At 38.9% G+C, this 19,180-nt stretch overlaps 1 protein-coding gene across 8 annotated transcripts in view; it reads right to left on the minus strand.

Annotated features, from left to right (window-relative positions):
• Positions 1-1,179: 1,179 nt before the first annotated feature.
• ATP6V1H (ATPase H+ transporting V1 subunit H) overlaps positions 1,180-19,180 on the minus strand; it is a 60,373-nt gene continuing 42,372 nt past the window's right edge. For 6 of the 8 annotated variants that reach the window (XM_045581407.1, XM_045581408.1, XM_045581405.1 and 3 more), the window contains 2 exons: positions 16,142-16,255; positions 1,180-1,507 (listed from right to left, as the gene is read on the minus strand). In XM_045581407.1, coding sequence (XP_045437363.1) covers positions 1,447-1,507; positions 16,142-16,255 — 175 coding nt within the window. In that variant the 3' untranslated portion in view covers positions 1,180-1,446. The remainder of the gene's footprint in view (positions 1,508-16,141; positions 16,256-19,180) is intronic. The other 2 variants (XM_045581409.1, XM_045581406.1) reach the window with 1 other exon arrangement.

Consider the following 19,180-nt stretch of genomic DNA (forward strand, 5'->3'; position numbering starts at 1 on the left):
ACCATGCTGTTTTGATTACTGTGGTCTTATCGTATAGTTTGATATCAGGTAGCATGATTCCTCCATCTTTGTTCTTTCTCAAGATTGCTGTACTACTTAGCGTGTTTTGTGGTTCCATATAAATTTTTGGAATATTTGTTCCAGTTCTATGCAATATGGCATTGGTGTCTTGATAGGAATTACATTGAATCTATAAATTGCTTTTAGTAGTATGGACATTTTAATTGTGTTAATTCATCAGATCCATGAACAGTATATGCTTCGTTATTTGTATCTTCTTCAATTTCTTTACGTCTTATAATTTTTTGGAGTACAGGCCTTTTAAATTCTTGGTTAAATTTATTTCTAGGTATTTTATTCTTTTGAAGCAATTGTGAATGGGATTGGTGATTTTTGGGTTTTTTCTGCCCTTCGATAGTTCATTATTGGTATATAAAAATGCCAACCAATTTCTAGATATTTATTTTGTATCCTGTTACTTTACTGAATTCATTTATCAATTCTAGAAACTTTTTGTGGAATCTTGAGAGTTTCCTATATACAGTATCATATCTGCAAATAATGATAGTTTTACTTCTTCCTTTCCAATTTGGATGCCTTTTATTTCTCCTTCTTGTCTAATTGTTGTGATTAAACTTCTAGTACTATAAGAGTGGTGAAAGCAGACATGCTTGATTTGTCCCTGATCTTAAGAGGAACACTTGTAGTTTTTGTCTATTAAGGAAGATGTTGGCTATGGATTTGTCATATAGGACCTTTATGTTAGGAGGTACATTCTCTCTATTCCCACTTTGCTGAGTTATCATAAATAGGTGCTAGATTTTATCAAATGCTTTTTCTGCATCTATTGATATGTAATTTTTTCTTTCATTTTGTTTATATGGTGTCACATTTATTGAATTGCAGATATTTTAACAACCTTGGATCCCCAGGGAAAAAAATCCCACTTGATGATGGTGTATCATCTTTTTAATGTATTGCTAGATTCAGTTTGCTAATATCTTGTTGAGGATTTGCATCTATGTTCTATGGTTGTATTGGTTCTGGGCTCTTCACAAGGAGTCTGGTGCAGGCCAATGTCAGATGCTGTCTGTGACTGGCTCTGGGCAACCTATTTGGAGCTATCAGTGATCCACAGTTTATTCAAGTCCCAGTAAGAAAGAGTAAAGAGAAAGCCTATTTGGAGTGAGAATCCTTTAATAACTATATTCATTTCCAGCGAATAATAAATATAGAAATACAAGCAATATATGTAACAGTAATCTTTTCCTTAGATACAGAAAGCATTTACTTTTATACAGATTGACAGGCGAACACTTTTGCTAAAAATCAGCAGCGGAAACAGCCACACAACAGAAGAAAATTACACATAAAATGAAAAATTATTTAACTACTGAAATTCACACTCCAGGTGTGCTGCCTTCATAGGTGATGTGGGAGGTTGGTTCAGCTTCGGGCAGCAGCGGTCTGAGGTTGCTCAGATTGGAGCTGTTTGCCAAGATACTCCCTAAAAATAAAATAGCAAGGTCAATTAGCATTTAAGTAACAAAGAATCTCTTTCAAAATCGAAGCAAAATATATACTGTCATATGCTTTAATATCTAAACATTAATCAACTAGTCCCAGAAAACAAAACTTTTCCCAATTTCAAAAGTGCCTGTACTGTATGAATTTCCAACGCACTATTTAAAATACACAAGCAGGTCATCATACCCACGAACAAGCAATCCTGCATTCAATTACAAAGCCATGTAGTTAGTTACGGGGAGACGTCTGCTTTACTGTTTGGGGAAAGCCCTGATTACTGATGCTGCCTTTTCTGCAATCTAAGAAGTTGAAACGTCAACGTAAGTATGATTCCGTGCCCGTGGACTGATACATGAAAACACACTCCCCGATGTCGGAGAATACAGGTATCAATATTGATAGATATAGATGAAAACAATCCCCCGAAAATAACAAAAGTCCCCACACCTGGTAGAGCTGCTTATTATGGAGCACGCGCTCTGGCCCGGCACAGCTGCAAACCTGCCGAGACGGCTGCACGGAACCCATGGAACAATCCCAGGGCAGACACACGCTATTCTCATTGCACAGACAGTGTTAGAGAGTGGAGATTTTTGAGCATGCTTTCTCCTAGTCGATGTGACCATAAATCCCAGCTACAACTAACAAAATAGCCTTCCAGGATAGATCACTGTCCACTTTCCTGATAACAGGATGCAGTTGCTTACTCCACCAGGCACCAGGACCTCATATAAGTGACATGTTGCCTTCCCTAAGAAAAACTACTTTGTTTAAATTGTTTTAAAATTGTTTGCTCTGCTAAAACAGGAGGTAGCGAATGGGTATAAATACGGTCCGACACAAAGGGTCGGGGTGCTCTCTGGGCTGCGCAGAGAGAGCAGTCAGCCAGCCAGTTATTGAAAGGGCTCCTTAGATTTTAATTTGGTCTGGACTCCAGTGGTCGTTTGTTTACTCGAGTTCGCTCTCCATTACATACAGATATCAGTTAACTCCAGGACAGAAAACAATCTGTACCCTGTTTTCTGCGAGTGACTTGCCCAAACTCTGGTTTTTTAACTCCCTGATAAGGATGAGATTATTGACATATTTCCCCTCTAATAAGAACAGAGATAGGGGTTTGCATTCCAGCACCACCACTTCATTTGGCTGCAGCAGTTGTGGGATGAAGACTCTTCATTTTAACACGAAGGCTAATGGAGGCACTGAGCTGGCCCAGGGACGAGCAGTGGGCACCTGGGGCCCATGTCACCCCCTCCTTCTCCTCAACTGGTCTTTCCACCTCTCTTGGTCCGAGGACCTCCAGGAAACAACCTTCGGGTGCCACCGGCATCTCCTAGTAAATGTGATCCTGCCTTTGTCCACAGGGCTGCAGAGGAAGGGGAGAGGGAGGACCTAAGTTGTTTTACTGCCCTTCCTTCCCCTCAGAAATCACAGCCTGAGCCGAAAGTTATCAAAGAGGTGAAGCAAGGTTGGAATAGAAAAAAAACTAGAGTGGGTGAAGTGTTAGGGAGCCATCCCCCCAAAATGTACCTAAGTGAACTATGATTTAAAATACTGTGCAACTAGCTGGAACATCATGTGACATGGAAATGGATAATGACATTTTAAAAAGCCTTACAGGAAAGTTCTTATCACTGACTTACTCATTTGGATATCATGTTAAAGCATATAATAGATTCTTATGTTAGCTAAGAGCTACCCTGACATAATTTAGACAATGGGGATCTTATTTTCAACCAAGAGCATGTAAATAGTTCGAATTTATGCAAAGGCCTAAAGGAAAGCCATCCTATAAATTTCACTAGACGGAAAAAGCAGGAGTCTCTGGTTTCTATCAGTACTGCCCCTGTGGGGAAGCCTGCAACGAGGGACTGCCTGTGACTGCAGAGATCTGTTTTGTTTAGGGGAAGGAGAAGTAGAATATTATAAAATTTCCAGATCTTATGCTTTTTCTATGTATACTTAAGGAACAGCTGAAATTAGAAGTGCTTCATTTCAAGGGGACCTTTATTATGTGCCAATTTCGAATGTTGGACTACTTAGTGCAAAGGACAGCAGAACATGCCACCCCACTTGGTGTACTGGTCATTTTAAGTCAAAGGCACCTGAAAAACAGCAAATGCAGGCGCAGGCTTTCTCTGAACTCCCCTCACCTGCTAAGAGACAGGTGCTCTGCAAAGAACTCAATTGTCCTGACCCCGCCTCCAGAGTTTCTTCAACCAGAGAGGCTGGCTCATCATAAGGAGAGACTAGGAGTCCACACCACACCCACCCAAACTTCGTCACAAACTGCCTCCCACTGATCACCCATGTTTCCTAAAAATTATTTATTCTGCCCCCTTCTCTTTTTCCTATTAAGATGTAATTTAAGCCTAAATTCTAAATCTATTTTTTGAGTTACCCATTTAGTTCCTGGATACTTCCCATGTGTACAAGAGGAATACATGTTAATAAACTATTTTTCTCTTGTTTATCTGTCTCTTATTACAGGTGCCTCAGCTCAGAACTCAGAGGTGCAGAAGAAAAATAATTTCTTTCCTGTGTCAGAGTGACCTTAGGAAACCTTTGAAAGGTGTACTCAAAGGCACCATGCCTCCCAAGAGTAGCATCTGCTCCATCTCTTTCAGAGACATGAAGGTGGTTCATTTCCCACACCAGATTTAACTAATATTTAATATTTCATGGACAACCATGGACACTTGGAGTAAGGAAGATGACTGACTTCTTCACAAGAGAGACAGAGGGTCAAAATAGAAGGAAATTAAAACAGCGAAGGGGAGTTGTCCTGGCCGAGAACAGAAAAACATGCCCAGCCATGACTTCTTCCCCACCCGACTCCTGCTCCTTTGTCTTTCTGGTCAAGGTAATTATTGTGGGTAATATGCTCTACTCTACACTCACTTCTTTGCTACCAACAAGGCAGCCGTGAGGCATTTACTTCTTTGTGACCTGGTGCCTGGCGTGTGGAAACCAGGGCCTCCTTTCCTGTCTGCTCGGGATTATGCAGTTTAGGGTTAAGGCAAAGGACACACATAGATGTAAATTGTTCAACTGAGAACTTGCACATGAAGGGCCCCAGGTGGAATTTTGTGAGCCTAAGATGAGATATTGTGGGTCACAAAATGTCAGAAGTCTACAGGAGAAGAGCCCAGACAGGATTCCTGGAAAAAAGAATCGAATCTCCTCCACAGGCTTTCTTGAAATTAGTATGTTTGCTATGCATGTGGTGTGCCACACCGGCACGGCCAAGGGTGACCCTGAGTGGGGGCGGCTGAAAAGCTTAGAAAAGACAGACAAGAGGACGAAAGCTGGACCTCGGTGGGACGCTGCTTCCCTGAGAGACAGAGCCAGTGCCCACAAGTCGCGTCTTTATTTTACTTTGCCACGAGGGCGTGGTCAAGATGCTTACAACATTCTCCTGAGTTTCAATCCCACTCAAATACATGCACCTGATCAAGCTTTGTTTACTTGCAGCCTCTATCACTTGGGCACATGGAGTCACGTGTTCAGACCACAGGTTCAAGCTCACAACTATAGCTGTTGGCTATAACTGTGCTGGGAGGGCTCTGCCCTCCGGCTGGAGCTTGCACGTGGCCACAAGAGGACTGTGCCCTCTCCTCAGTCCACGGCTTGCACCTGTCCAAACACTGTAGCTGTGCGCCACAATGTGGGTTGTTAAAACGTCAGAGAAAGCTCAACTGCAAAAGGCATTTATTACAGAAAGAGACCTAGCTTATACAAAGCTTTGGGGGAAATCTGCTTTTTTTGAACTTGGCTGGTAAAATGTTGTCAGTCTGCACTTCTAATGTCAAACGGCAACATGTATTCAATGAAAACATTCCCAAGATTCAAGACTGCCTCTGAATTCTCTGTGGAAGTTCTGACACCAAGTGCCTGGGGCTGGGAACACAGAACGGCTGCTGCACTCCACACTTTACACGCCATCACGACAACAGGATGCCGGCATGTCCATGTTTTACCCTCCATCTGGACAGCAGCCCTGTGAGGTGGGTGGTACTGCCATTTACAGGGAGACAATGGAGCCAGGGGAAACTTCAATAACTTGCTCAGGTGCAAAGTGAGCAAATGACCTGGCTCAGGTCTTATTCCCTTCTGCTGTGAGGCTGCCTCGCCTCCAATAAGAGCCTCGAAGGCGCAGAACACACTTCCTATTTTGACAGAGGAGAAAATAATAAGCAGATATGAATAATTTCTCCAGGTTAAAGTTACATTACTGTCAGACAAAAGGAAAAACTATATAAATTTTATTTCAAAGGATTATACATCTATAACAAAGAACTCAAGAACTACTTTAAATGAATCAGTGTATTTGCTCAGTATTCCTCCTTACACCTGAAGATCAATACAACAATAAAAATTCAACTTATTCACTCATAAAATGCCCATTTTACTCCAGCAATTTACAGAAGCTTGATATTAAATCTTTGCTTCTATTGCCTACAAAGCAAATTTGAGAAGTATAATATTTTCTCTTCTTTGACTTCATTCATAACTTAAATCAGTTGGGACTCCACTATCTCTGAAACTAAAAAAAAAAAAAAAAAAAAAAAAAAAAGCAGTCTGAAAACTCCAACTACAAAACAGCTTACAAAGGAGATTATGTTGTATGCTAAGAAAGAGTTTACATGTGACTAAGAAATACCTACTTTATTCTCTCAACCAATGGCCATAAAATTCTATACTTCCACTTCTATTAATACTGACAAACTGCTTTCCAGTTCCTACCAGACACCACTGAAAAAGCTCAGATTTGACAGAGGTGGTCTGAAAAATGACATTAGCTGCCTCGGTTCTATTCTGTGAAAAGCAAGGACCCAGGAAGCATTTACACCTGGCCTATATTAACAGCTACAACAACAGAAAGGCCTTCAACACATTATAATTAATTGCCAAACTTCACTATATTTATGGTTGTTTATAAGGTCCAAAATGATTATTCTTTCTTTAAAACTGTGGTTGAAGACACTGTGTTACCCATTCAACAGACAAATTTCACCTATATAATTGAAACACATGGTAACTTCAGCTATATTATTTAGTGCCAGAAAGAAGTTAATTTTCTCCTGACCAACATATTAATCTATGAAAACTACAGTTCCCCTTTTTTCCTTTTTGCCTTGGCTGCCAAGAAGCTTAGTAGAAAATCTGTTACTATCAGTTTTGTATTATTTTCTCCAGTCTTTCAGTGTGTGTAAATTTTCATAACTAAAATTATGATAAACCTAGAATTCTATATCCCATGTCCTCCTGAGTTTATCATAATTATTAAAAGTACAACTGAGTCATAATTATCCTTCTCTTAACCTTTACTTATCTTGTTTTGGAAAACAAGTGGGTGTGATATTAATCATTAACGAAATATTCCTCTGAATATATAAAAACAATTTATCTTAGAAAACATGGACTTTACTGTTGTTTAAAATACAGATTTCTATTTGGTAAAGAGCAAAAATAAAAAAGTATTTTATATAGTCCTATTTTCTTTAATGCAAACTCACTGTAGTTATAGATTGAGTTATCCTTCCAACTGATATCATAATTTTGAATATTATATACAAAGAAATCAAATTTTGTTTTATGAACTGATTTTTCTATGTAATGACTGAACCATGTAAAAATCACAGAGCTCTCTCATCTGCATCTAATTTACAGAAACATTTAAATTCCCAAAGTAAGTACATGTAGTCAAATCGTCTACTCAATACTTTGAAATCTCAGCCTGGGAAAGCTATTTCTTAGCGCCTGCTATTGATTAAGCGTTGCAGCACTAACTGCTTGATGCACATATTCTCAACTGCTCTTCACAAGAATATGCATAAAAGGCACAAAGGAGCCCATTTGATAGATAAGGAACTGCAGTTTATTAATGATAAATGACATGTTGCAATGTCTGGATACCTCGTTAGTGGCAGGGAGGATATTGTACTCAAATCTGTCTAATTCTAAAAGTCAGAGTTTTAATCACTATATATAATATTCACTCATTGTACATTCTACCTCTCACTGGCTGAAAATATATTTTTGTCCAGATATAAGAGAAAAGAGCTTAACAACATCATAATGTGAGTCCTTAATTTATTTTCTCAAAAATATTTTCATAATCACTAGCCACTTGATTTCTTTTTTCAAAAACAAACGGGCACCTTCATTAATAGCCTATGATTTAAATAAACAAACCTCTTTAATTTTCTGCACCCCGGGGTTTTTTCTCCTTGCAACATCATTCTCTCCAATATCACTCACTCTAAGCATGCTGACAGCTTTCATAGGAGCTCAAGTGTACATTTAAATGGCACCCCCTTTCTGTCACTGTGGAGAGATCCTGTAAGAGCTGAAGACTGGACATCCCCACAGGGAGACCCTTTCCCACGTCGGTACCTTTTGTAAAAAATACTGTCTCAGAAGAGCCACTTAGCTAGCAATCCCCTCCCCACACCATGAAAAGCAAAGTGAGGCATTATCCTATCCATGCCTTAGGGCTGCAAACGCACAGCGAATAAATATCCTGAAACCCTAAGTGTACCCATTTGGAAAATCTGTCTTTAACGGCTGCAGGATTGCCACTTCATTTTCCAACAGTAGCTAAATTCAAAGATGAACAGATTAGCAGTGGCCCTCAAGGGTGATGATGGGGAAAAAAAAAAAAAGAAAAAAGTCAGTGATTCTAAAAATATACTCTATTTATGTGAATTTGAGTCCTAAAGCAGAGGGGGAGGAAAAATGTACATTTTAAAAGCAATTGCATCAAGAATCTACTGAGACGTCTATAAAAGCAATTTGGGCAAAATTTGCAATAACAAGTTATTTCTCCTATAGGAATTCCAGTAATCAAATCTTCTTAAACTAGCTACAAAATCTAAATATCAAATAGTCAAATCCAGAGGTTTTTTTTTTTTATCTCTTGCTATGTTCAAAAACAGTCCCAGACCTGTCACTACCAGCTTAATCATTAGATCAGCAGTGTCTTACACACGTTATCATAACACACAGTTTCTAATACACGGTTATGATATCTGAAGTGGTGAGCTACTCAAAGCATCAGGGTAGGCAGCAAAAGCCCTTAGGTTCACAAAATTGAGAGGAGGTTACAGAGGTTTCATACACACACACACACACACACACACACACACACACACACACATATATATGTAACCCCTCACATGCATAGCCTCCTCTACTTATCAACATGTCCCACTACAGTGGTACATTTGTTATCAAAGATGAACCTACATTGGCACATCATAATCATCTAACCCATTGGTCACATTAGGGTTCATTCTTGGTGTTGTTCAGTATATGGAATTAGACACATGAAAAATGACACCCATCCATCATAATATTATACAGAGTACTAGAAGCCTGGTGCACAAAATTCCCTCAGCCTAGCCTGCACCCTCTCCAATCCAGGACTGCAGGCTCCCAATTGCTCACCTGCCTGCCTTCCTGATTGCTCCTAACCGCTTCTGCCTGCCAGCCTGATCACCCCCTAACCTGCCAGCCTGATTGATACCTAACTACTCCTCTCCCAGCCCGATTGCCCCTAACTGCCCTGCTGGCCTCGAGTCTCTGCTCCAGTAAGCCTGGACTCCCTGTATTCACCTATCTGACTCTCCAATATCATAGGACAGTGGTTTACCTTGAGTCTTCTCTCTCTCAGGATCTAAGCAGAGTTGCTGATTTTTCAGTCTGTCTAGCTTTTTACTTGTTACAATGGAGTAGTGACTTCCAAGCTCCTTACATGCAGAAATGGAAACCAGAAGGTACTCTTTTTCTTTTAAATGCTGGTTCCTGATCAGCAGTTACAACCCAAAGCAATCTACAAGGCAGAGTATGACCCCTAAATGACCACATTACATACAAATCTAGTTACACAAGTGCAGTGTGGGAGAAATGTCTGTGTTGTTATAAGGACTTTTAAGAATAGAGTTTATTTTATACTAGAGGCCTGGTGCACAAAATTTGTGCACCAGTGGGGTCCCTCAGCATGGCCTGCAGGATCGGGCCAAAACCAGCTCTCTGATATCCCCCAAAGGGTCCCGGATTGCGAGAGGGGGCAGGCCAGGCCAAGGGACCCCACCGATGCACTATCAGGGCCAGGGAGGGATGTGGGAGGTTGGCCAGCCAGGAAGCAGCTGCAAGAGGGTTCCGGGGAGTGTCCAGCCCATCTCGCTCAATCCCGGTCAGCCAGACCCCAGCAGCAAGCTAACCTACCAGTCAGAGCATCTGTCCACAGTGGTCAGTGCACGTCTTAGTGAGTGGTTGAGCGGACTTAGCATATCATTAGCATATTACACTTGGATTGGTTGAATGGACAACCAGATACTTAGCACATTAGGCTTTTTTTATATAGGATTAGTTACAAAGATAGTATGTAAAGCAAAGCCCATATTTAAGGCTTATGATTGGCTCCTTTTTCTAGAATTATACTTAGAATATAAGACTCAAGTGAGGGAGGAGATTGTATCTGATTTATCCTTCTCCAGTTTTTAGCTCAGTGCCTGGCATATTCTAGGAGCTTGATAACTGTCAAATGAAAAGTAGTTTAAGAGTCCTACAGGGAAGTTAGAACCCGAGAAAGGATACATTTTTCTCCTATGGAGAAAGGTACTGAAACACCAGGAGAGACAAAAGTACCAGCAGTTAGAGCTGTTATATTGTTAGCTGAAACTATCCTACCAATCATTTCTTCTCTTGAATAAAGATATTATCTATACTATACTAGATATACACTTATAACTCATATTCTGTCTATTCCTTTAAAAAAAAAATGGGGAAGACGCTTAAGTTTTAGGAGTCAGGCAAAGTTTTCTTAGAAGTCATTATCTTAACACCATGAAATGTCACTTTCCCTGTCAGTGGCAACAGAATCTTCACTCTAACTAAAGTTGGGAAGTGGAGGTGGAAAGGCACCTCTTTCCATCGACAAAGACCCGGGAGCAGTAGGCCGTGATTAAATGAGGCAAAAAGAAGGGACAGCCAGGCAATCAACCTACTGGGGCCGATCCATTAGTTCCCAGTACAGGAAAGGAGCGTCTGATTGCTGGGCAAGAGCTCCATATAGCCTGCTTTGCTGCACAAAAGCCAGGGTGTGGTAGGAACAAAAGGGCAGAAGAGATTTTTTTCAATTAAGTAATTCAGCCAACGGCAGATGTGGTAGCTAAAATCAGATAGAAATGGAAGAAGAAAAAGAATAACCAGGACAGTACGCAATAAACAATGACAGTGAAAATAGAGACGAGACAGAAGATGGGCTAGAATAGATGCACAGCAATGCCATCTGAATACCAAAGCTAAGCCCTATGGTATCTAATAAAGAACTTTGACCGTACATGGGAAGGAAGTATGAGCAAGTGTACACCCATTAGGCCCCCAAGTATGCCTTAGGGAACAGCATGGGAGAGGAATACCAAATTTTGCTTAGAAGCAAAACAATGGCTATAGGTAAGGAGCAAAATTGCCTTTTCTGGACACTGTGTATCACTTAGTTACAATTGATTTGGAAATGCTAGCATAACATAAAATTTTCAACTAAAATATTATAAAAAAGCCTAACTTTATGAATATAAAAACCCAGCACTGCTAAAGAACAAGGGACGTGCCAGGAACGCACAGTGGGTACAGGAAGGTCAGAAAGCTGGGCATGTCATTCAGGAGGGCTGTGAGGAGGAATGACCAGCTCCAGGCCTCCTGGACAGAGGAGGCGCCAGTGTGTGCCAACCGTCCCTTAGCAACTCTATTCTGCTCATCCCTGTTATCCCCCCACCAAACCAGTTAGGGTTACTGTATTTTTCGGACCATAAGACGCTCCGGACCATAAGACGCACCAGTTTTTAGAGAAGGGAAATGAAGAAAAAAAGATTCTGAAACAAATAGTGTCTTAAAATATTTTATGTGCATTAAAACCCAACATCACAGTCATAAACACATGTAATCAACCCTGTAAAGTAAACAGCAGCATTTAGAACCATTTTAGAGCCAGGCAAGCACACAGAGACCACACAGAGCCGGGCAAGTAAAAAAACTTTTTTTTAAAAGTATATGTGTAGGCTATATTTGGACCATAAGACACAGGGACTTTTTCCCCCCACTTCTCGGGGGGAAAAAAGTGCGTCTTATGGTCCGAAAAATACGGTATTTGTAATCCATTATTCCATGCAAATGCAGATGTAAAGGAGAAGGGGAGAAAGTGGCTATTCTATGAAGACTTGTAATTTATGGAAATAATTTTGAAATTAATCATAAACTCATAAAAAAGTATGTCCACATCATATATAATTATATTCCACATTTTGTAAACTAGAAATAAATCCATCTCTATGTTATCAAGAAACAATATTTAACTCCTTAAAAAAAGAATCAAAATCAACATCCAAAGACAGCCTAGCTCTATTTTAAAATTATCCTATTTATACTTAAAATGTAATTCTAAACTTATACTTAAAACAAAAAATATTCCCGCCGTAACTGGTTTGGCTCAATGGATAGAGCGACAGCCTGCGGACTCAAGGGTCCCAGGTTTGATTCCAATCAAGGACATGTATCTTGATTGCAGGTACATCCCCAGTAGGAGGTGTGCAGGAGGCAGCTGGTCGATGTTTCTAACTCTCTATATGTTTCTAATCCCTCTCCCTTCCTCTCTATAAAAAAAAATCAATAAAATATATATATTTTTAAAATATTCCCTGCAGTAAAAAAATGTTTATATCTAAAATTTTAATATATCCTAATACATAAAAAGATACTTTAGTAATAATACAGTATCAAATACCTAAAAATAATTTATGATAGAAAAGTAAAAGAAAATCAAAAAAATGTGCTAGAAATCTTTTCAGCACAGCTTAGAAGCAAAACAATGACTACAGATAACGAGCAAAATTGCCATGGAAAGCTGCTGCTGTTGTCATTCAGGCAGACTTTTATTTTGCTTTTATCCATGATTATATTTTAACAATTTTCAACTAAAATATTATCACCCATATTAAGTCCAAACAAACAAATGTTAAGAGGACACAAAGCCAACTGTGCTTTCATGTTTTTATTTAGTGTGAAATGTCTTAGAACCATATTTTAGGTAATAAAAGCCTCTATGCTAGGTGAGTAGAAAGGCAGTCTTTACCAGCATGATTTAATAAGGACAACTTGGTTATCTGCATAAAGATTTTTATTCAAAATCCTTTCAAATTTGTAGATCACGTTGCAGAAGAGTTACCTTCCAAGTGGCATTCTATTTGGTCTCTTATTGATCGAAGGTTAAATAAATTGCTGTTACTTGAACAATTTTCATTCTCTGGCACAAAGAGCCAAAGAATTATATCTGTCACAACAAAATCTACAGGTCACATGTGAATTCTATCTCTCTTTATGTGAAAATTCCTTTATAAAGAAAGCATAAGAAAACACTGACACTAAGCCTATTGATTAAAGGTGGTCTATTATAACTAAAACATTAAGTTGAAATACCTTGGCACATAATTAGCAGGTAAGGATATTCTCTTATTAACTAGTTAATGATGAAGAGTGAATAAACCAGTTTCTGGCTATAAAGATATTTACTTTTCCTTTTGTACACATACATCAAAAAAATATACTATAAGACTAAATCAAGTTCCTAAATTCAGGGGGGAAATAATCAGATTTTAATGTTTCAACTTCAATATATGATCATATAAAAAACAAATTCTCAATCAAAAATGTTTTTCTACTAGCAAAGGGAAAAGGTCAACATCCTTTTTCATACCTATCTTTTCTTTCATATAAGAAATATACATTTTTTAAAAAGCTAAACTCAACAATAAATGCTCTAAGAGAAATTAAAACAAGAATTCTACTTCAGCAACTGTAATTTCAACAAAAAGGGAAAACAAAACTGTTTTTCACAGAAACTTTAGAAAAACACCTGGCAAATATAAGCTCATTGGCTTGCAACAGTCTTGAATGCCAACATTCTTTAAACTAATTTCATGATGGAGACATAAACCAAGAGAGATAAAATTACTAAATAATTCATTTATGTTGAAAAATGTGCTTTGGTGCAAGAACAACACTCAACCAACTGGAACTGGAAAACATCATGCTAAGTGAAATAAGCCAGTCAGACAAAGACAAGTACCATATGATCTCACTCATTTGTGAAATTTAATGAGCAAACCCAACTACCAAGGAAATAGAGACAGACTCATAGATAGAGAGCAGGCATATGCTAGGGAGTAGGGGGGGAGGGGAGGGGGAAGGACAGAGGGGACTCGAAGGCAGAGTGGAGGGATTGAGCAAAAAATTAAAAAAGAGAACTCATGGACATGGACAACAGTGTGGGGATTGCAGGACGGGGTGTATGGTGGTGAGAGAGGACACAGAAGGGATAAATGGTGATGTAAAAAATAAAACAGAAAAGAAAAATGTGGCTCGGGTGTAAGTGAAAAAAAGTTGAGAAAACCCAGTGGATTCTTCCATATTTTACTGACTTGCAAAGATTCTCCTCCTGCTGAACAGATAAAAACGACTTTGAGTGCCCTTTACTGATCCCATTCTTTTTGCATTAAGCTTATGAACAAAGTAGAAATATTTTAGCCCATCAAATGTTGCAAGCGCTAGCTCTGAAATCTATCCTAAGTCCACCTACTTTCTAACTTTTTCTAGTATAGCTGTGGTCCAAGCTACTAACCATCTAGATCACAATGAGAACTTACTAAAACATCTTCTTGCTTTTACACTTACCCCTGTGCAATCCATCTCCACAGAGAAGCCTAAACAATCTTCTTAAAACATAAATCAAACCTTGTCATTTCCCTGTTTTTAAAAATTTCTCAATGACTTTCATCAAAAGTAAGAGTCAAATGGAGGCCTATGCAACTGGATATCTGCCAAACTCTCCTTGCCCACTCTTTTCACGCTGGCCTCATTCCATTCTTCAAATTAGTTTCTCAACCTTGGCACCATCGATACATTGGGCAAGACCAGTGGCAAACTTATTAGTCACCAGAGCCAAATATCAGCAGTACAACAATTGAAATTTCTTTTGAGAGACAATTTTTTTAAACTTAAACTTCTTCTAATGCCACTTCTTCAACATAGACTCGCCCAGGCTGTGGAATTTTGTGGAAGAGCCATACTCAAGGGGCCAAAGAGCTGCATGTAGCTCACAAGCCGCAGTTTGCCGACCCTGGGGCAAGACAGTTGTTCATTGTTGGGTCTGCATTGTAGGATGTTTAGCAGCATCCCTCGCGTCTATCCACTAGGTGCCTGTAGCACCATCACCCTCAACTGTCACATAACAATATGTTTCCAGACATTCCTTTTAAAGAAGCCAAGCTCATTCCTGCTCCCTGGTCTTTTACCCTCTCACTCCCTCTATGTGAAATAATTACTCCCAAAACTTGAGCTCTATGACTGGTTCCTTTCATTATTATCTCAGCTTAGCTGTGTCTGTCTACTCAGAGGCCATCTCTAATCACCCTACATAAACTTGTGCCCAATTCCATCATAGCTACAGCCGAGTACAGAGTAAGTGCTTAAAACACAGACACTGAAAAAAATACATAAATGTCAGTACTTATGAGAAAATGCTTAAATGGTAAGATGATGATAGTTATGCATAATGCCACAACAGCACCTGGATTTCCTCTTATACTGTATTTGCTTCATCTTTCAAATGTATACATCCTAATGCACCATTAATTCTTTCTGGTAATATTATTGTGTTATAGGGAATGTATGTTTGCTCACTGTGCATTAACAAAAATAGCCCAACGCCAGAGCTTGCTTCCACAGAGTGGAAACAGAAGGCAGTTGAACTGTTCAGAAGATGCTATGCTGCCGAAAGCACTGAACATCCAACCTCCGGCTAAAACAGCCATGACAAAGGATCCCAGTTTGTTCCATCACACACACAAATGGCTCACCATTTTTATCTAAGCAGTCACTCTTTCATTTATCTTATTTTAAGAGGGCACGCAAAGGTCAATACTGTTGATTCTTTTTTTAAAGACAGAAAAACATGACTTCAGTTATTTCAAAAGCAAGCAGCTATAATGAGTAAAAAGGAAATATGAGAGTTAAATCGTAATCACTTTGTGTTTTCATGTGAACTGGTAAAATCCAGTCAGTGAACCCTATGCTGAGTAGTTAAACCTGGCAAAATTGTAGTCTCTAGTCAGAATAGTCCAACTGGATTTCATCAGTCCCATAAAGGTTGGTTCGCTCATGTCACAGGAGGCCTTTTAGTCACTTCTAGAGATGTGTTTGATATCAGTACTTTGAATACATATACATTTCTTCAGAAAATAATACAGTTTTAAAAAATTATGTCATTGCTCTGAATTGCTAAAATACATTTCTAGACATTTAAAATAAACACACACATAATGCAGTGGACAGATGATGTGTTGTGGAAGTGTGCACCTAACACCTAAATAATATTGTTAACTAGTGTCACCCCAATACATTCAATAAAAAGGGGGGGGGGAAATTAAAAATTTTTAAATAAAAAATATCACTGATTTTAAAAACTATCATTCATCAGAACAATTGCATAAGAACTTCTGGACAAGTGAGACCTCGCAGACAAGTGTGTGAGGGGAGGAGAACCGGCACATACCAGTTGTGCACCATGAGTTTCTGCACAGCCAGGAGAGCATTGTAGCGAACCTGCTGGTCTTCGTGGTGCATGTGGTTCATTACCAGCTGCTTCCCACCAAGCTGCTCGATGACCCTGCGGAACAGAAGCCACTGTGTGAAGATACTGTAATTACCTTCAAACTCCTGCTGTTAGTCGGCAAAAAGCCCAAACCCCAAGGAAAGTTACAATGTACGAAAGTAAACCAACACATGTCTTTTTTTTTTTTCTATAATTCTCTCCAAATCGTAGTTTTAAGGCATTCAAATATTTCATCTTTTGCATTTCTAAGATTAAATCTAATTGCTATTCTCCTTTCTCAATCCAGGCAAGTTTCACCTGCCTGAATATCTCACATAATATTCCTGGTTATAATGTTCTAGGTAGTTGAGTATCAACTTCTTTATTTCTAGTATTTCTGACCTGCTTAAAATCAGTATATTGAATATCATCAAATATTCATAACGTCAATCAATATTAAGTTCACCAGTGGCTGTGCTATGAGACAGAAATGGGCTCAAGTACAGATTTCAGGGAACACAGAGTTAAAAGCACCCAGTAGAAGCCATGTTAATTTCCTGAAAAAGACTACTGATTTTTAAGATATCTGCTCTTTCTTGTAACAATAGGATATACCACATGACCTCCTGGGCAGTGAACCGGAGGAGAAAATTCCTCTTGTCAAGAGCACCGAGATGACTGACATTTGGCATTGCTTTCTTTTCTTTTCTTTTTTAAATATGTTTTATTGAGTTTTTACAGAGATGAAGGGAGAGGGATAGAGAGCTAGAAACATTGATGAGAGAAAAACAATGACCAGCTGCCTCCTGGTACATGACCTTGACCGGAATGGAACCTGGGACCTTTCAGTCTTCAGGCCGTAAGCCAAATAAGTTTCGGCAGTTTTTCACATTTTAAACCCTTGTCCCTTGTATCTGCTCATAGTAACACCAGCCAAGAAAATTTTAAAAATTGGCATTTAATAATTTATTATATTTATTTACTACACATTCATTTTCAAACTATACATATTACTGTCCTCCACCCCAGAGATTCCAGTGGGTGTCAAAGAGGAATAAACTATCTCCACTCCACTGATACACATTGCTATAAAAACAAAGACATTTTCCCTCTTCCAAATTTAAGATGCAAATGAACCAACTATTACTTTCAGATTATACAGATGTCCAAAAGCATAAATGCTTGAAAAAAGTGGTGAAAAATAATCTTTCCAGTTGGCAGATTAAGACAAGATATCATTAAAAAGGCCGAATATTTAGATAATTTAATTTAGAGCTACATTCTAGTACTTTAATAGCTACTGCCTAATAGAAAAAACCTTGCTAAACATATTTCAAAACAAATCAAGTCAATAGCATGTTAAGCTTTAAAGACTTGCAATATTATAATACACAATTAACAAGTTCAATACTGGTAATAACATTTGAAGAATGTTCCAGCTGGTAAAACAGAGAAACATTATTTTAAATTTTTTAAATATCCTAAGAAGCACAGCACTATTTTTTTGGTTCTAAAGGTCTTTTTCCCCATTAATATGCTTCTATAATATGATATAAAGTATAGTTTGATATCAGGTAGGCAGCAAAATCTCGGCCATTTCAGCAATATTTTTTCTGATACATTGCCTTGGACAAGGGAAGCAAAAGAAAAAATAAACAATTGAGACTACACCTAAAAAGTTTTGCACAACAAAGGAAACCATCAACAAAATGAAAAGAAACCCACTAAGTGGGAGAATATATTTGCCAATGATACATCAGATAAGGGGTAAATATCCAAAATGTATAAAGAACTTACGCAAGTCAACACCAAAAGAAAAAAAAAGATCCAATTAAAAAATGGGCAAAGGATCCGAATAGACCCTTCTCCAAAGAGGACATACACATGGTCAAAAGATATATGAAAAAATGCTCAATGCCACTAATCATCAATGAAATGCAAATGTTAAATACAGTGATATATCACCTCACACCTGTCAGAATGTTTATCATCAATAAATCAACAAACAGCCGAAACCGGTTTGGCTCAGTGGATAGAGTGTCGGCCTGTGTGGACTGAAAAGTCTCGGGTTCGATTCCCATCAAGGGGATGTACCTTAGTTGCGGGCACATCCCCGGTAGGGGTGTGCAGAAGGCAGCTGATCAGTGATTCTCTCTCATTGATGTTTCTAACTCTCTATCCCTCTCTCTTCCTCTCTGTAAAAAAATCAGTAAAACATATTTTTAAAAATAAATAAATAAATAAACAAACAAACAACAAGAGCTGGCCAGAATATGCAGAAAAGGGAACCCTCTTGAACTATTGGGAATGCAGACTGTGCAACCACTGTGGAAAATAGTATGGAGTTTCCTCAAAAAATTAAAAATGGAAGTACATTTTAACCCAGCAATCCAATTCTGGGAATATATCCTAAGAAACCTGAAACATCAATCAGAAAGAATATATGTGCCCCTATGTTTACTGAGCGTTATTTACAACTAGAGGCCTGGTGCATGAAATTTTTGCACTTGGGGAGGGTCCCTCAGCTCAGCCTGTGCCCTCTCGAAGTTCAAGAGCCCTCAGGGGGATGTCTGACTGAAGGCGGGAGCAAGTTTAAGCCGTCAGTTGTTCATCTGTAGCATGGAGGTAGGAGAGGCTCCCACCACTGCCACTGCGCTTGCCAGCCATGAGCCCAGCTCAGGTCTTCTGGCTGAGCAGCACTCTCCCTGTGGTAGTGCACTGACCACCAGGGGGCAGCTCCTGCGTCTGCCCCCTGATGGTCAGTGCACGTCACAGCAGCCGGTTGTTCTACCGTTTGGTCAATTTGCATATTAGCCTTTTATTATATAGGATAACCAAGATCTAGAAACAGTCCAAATGCCTATCAGTAGATAAAAAAGCTGTGGTGCATTTACATAGTAGAATACTACTACTTGCCTTAATAATAGAAGAAAATCTTAGCTTTTGCGACAACATGGATAAACCTGGAAATTATTATACTAAGTAAAATAAGCCAGTCAG

Source organism: Pipistrellus kuhlii, unplaced genomic scaffold (assembly GCF_014108245.1).
Source record: "Pipistrellus kuhlii isolate mPipKuh1 unplaced genomic scaffold, mPipKuh1.p scaffold_m20_p_14, whole genome shotgun sequence".
NCBI classification, from domain to species: Eukaryota; Metazoa; Chordata; class Mammalia; order Chiroptera; family Vespertilionidae; genus Pipistrellus; species Pipistrellus kuhlii.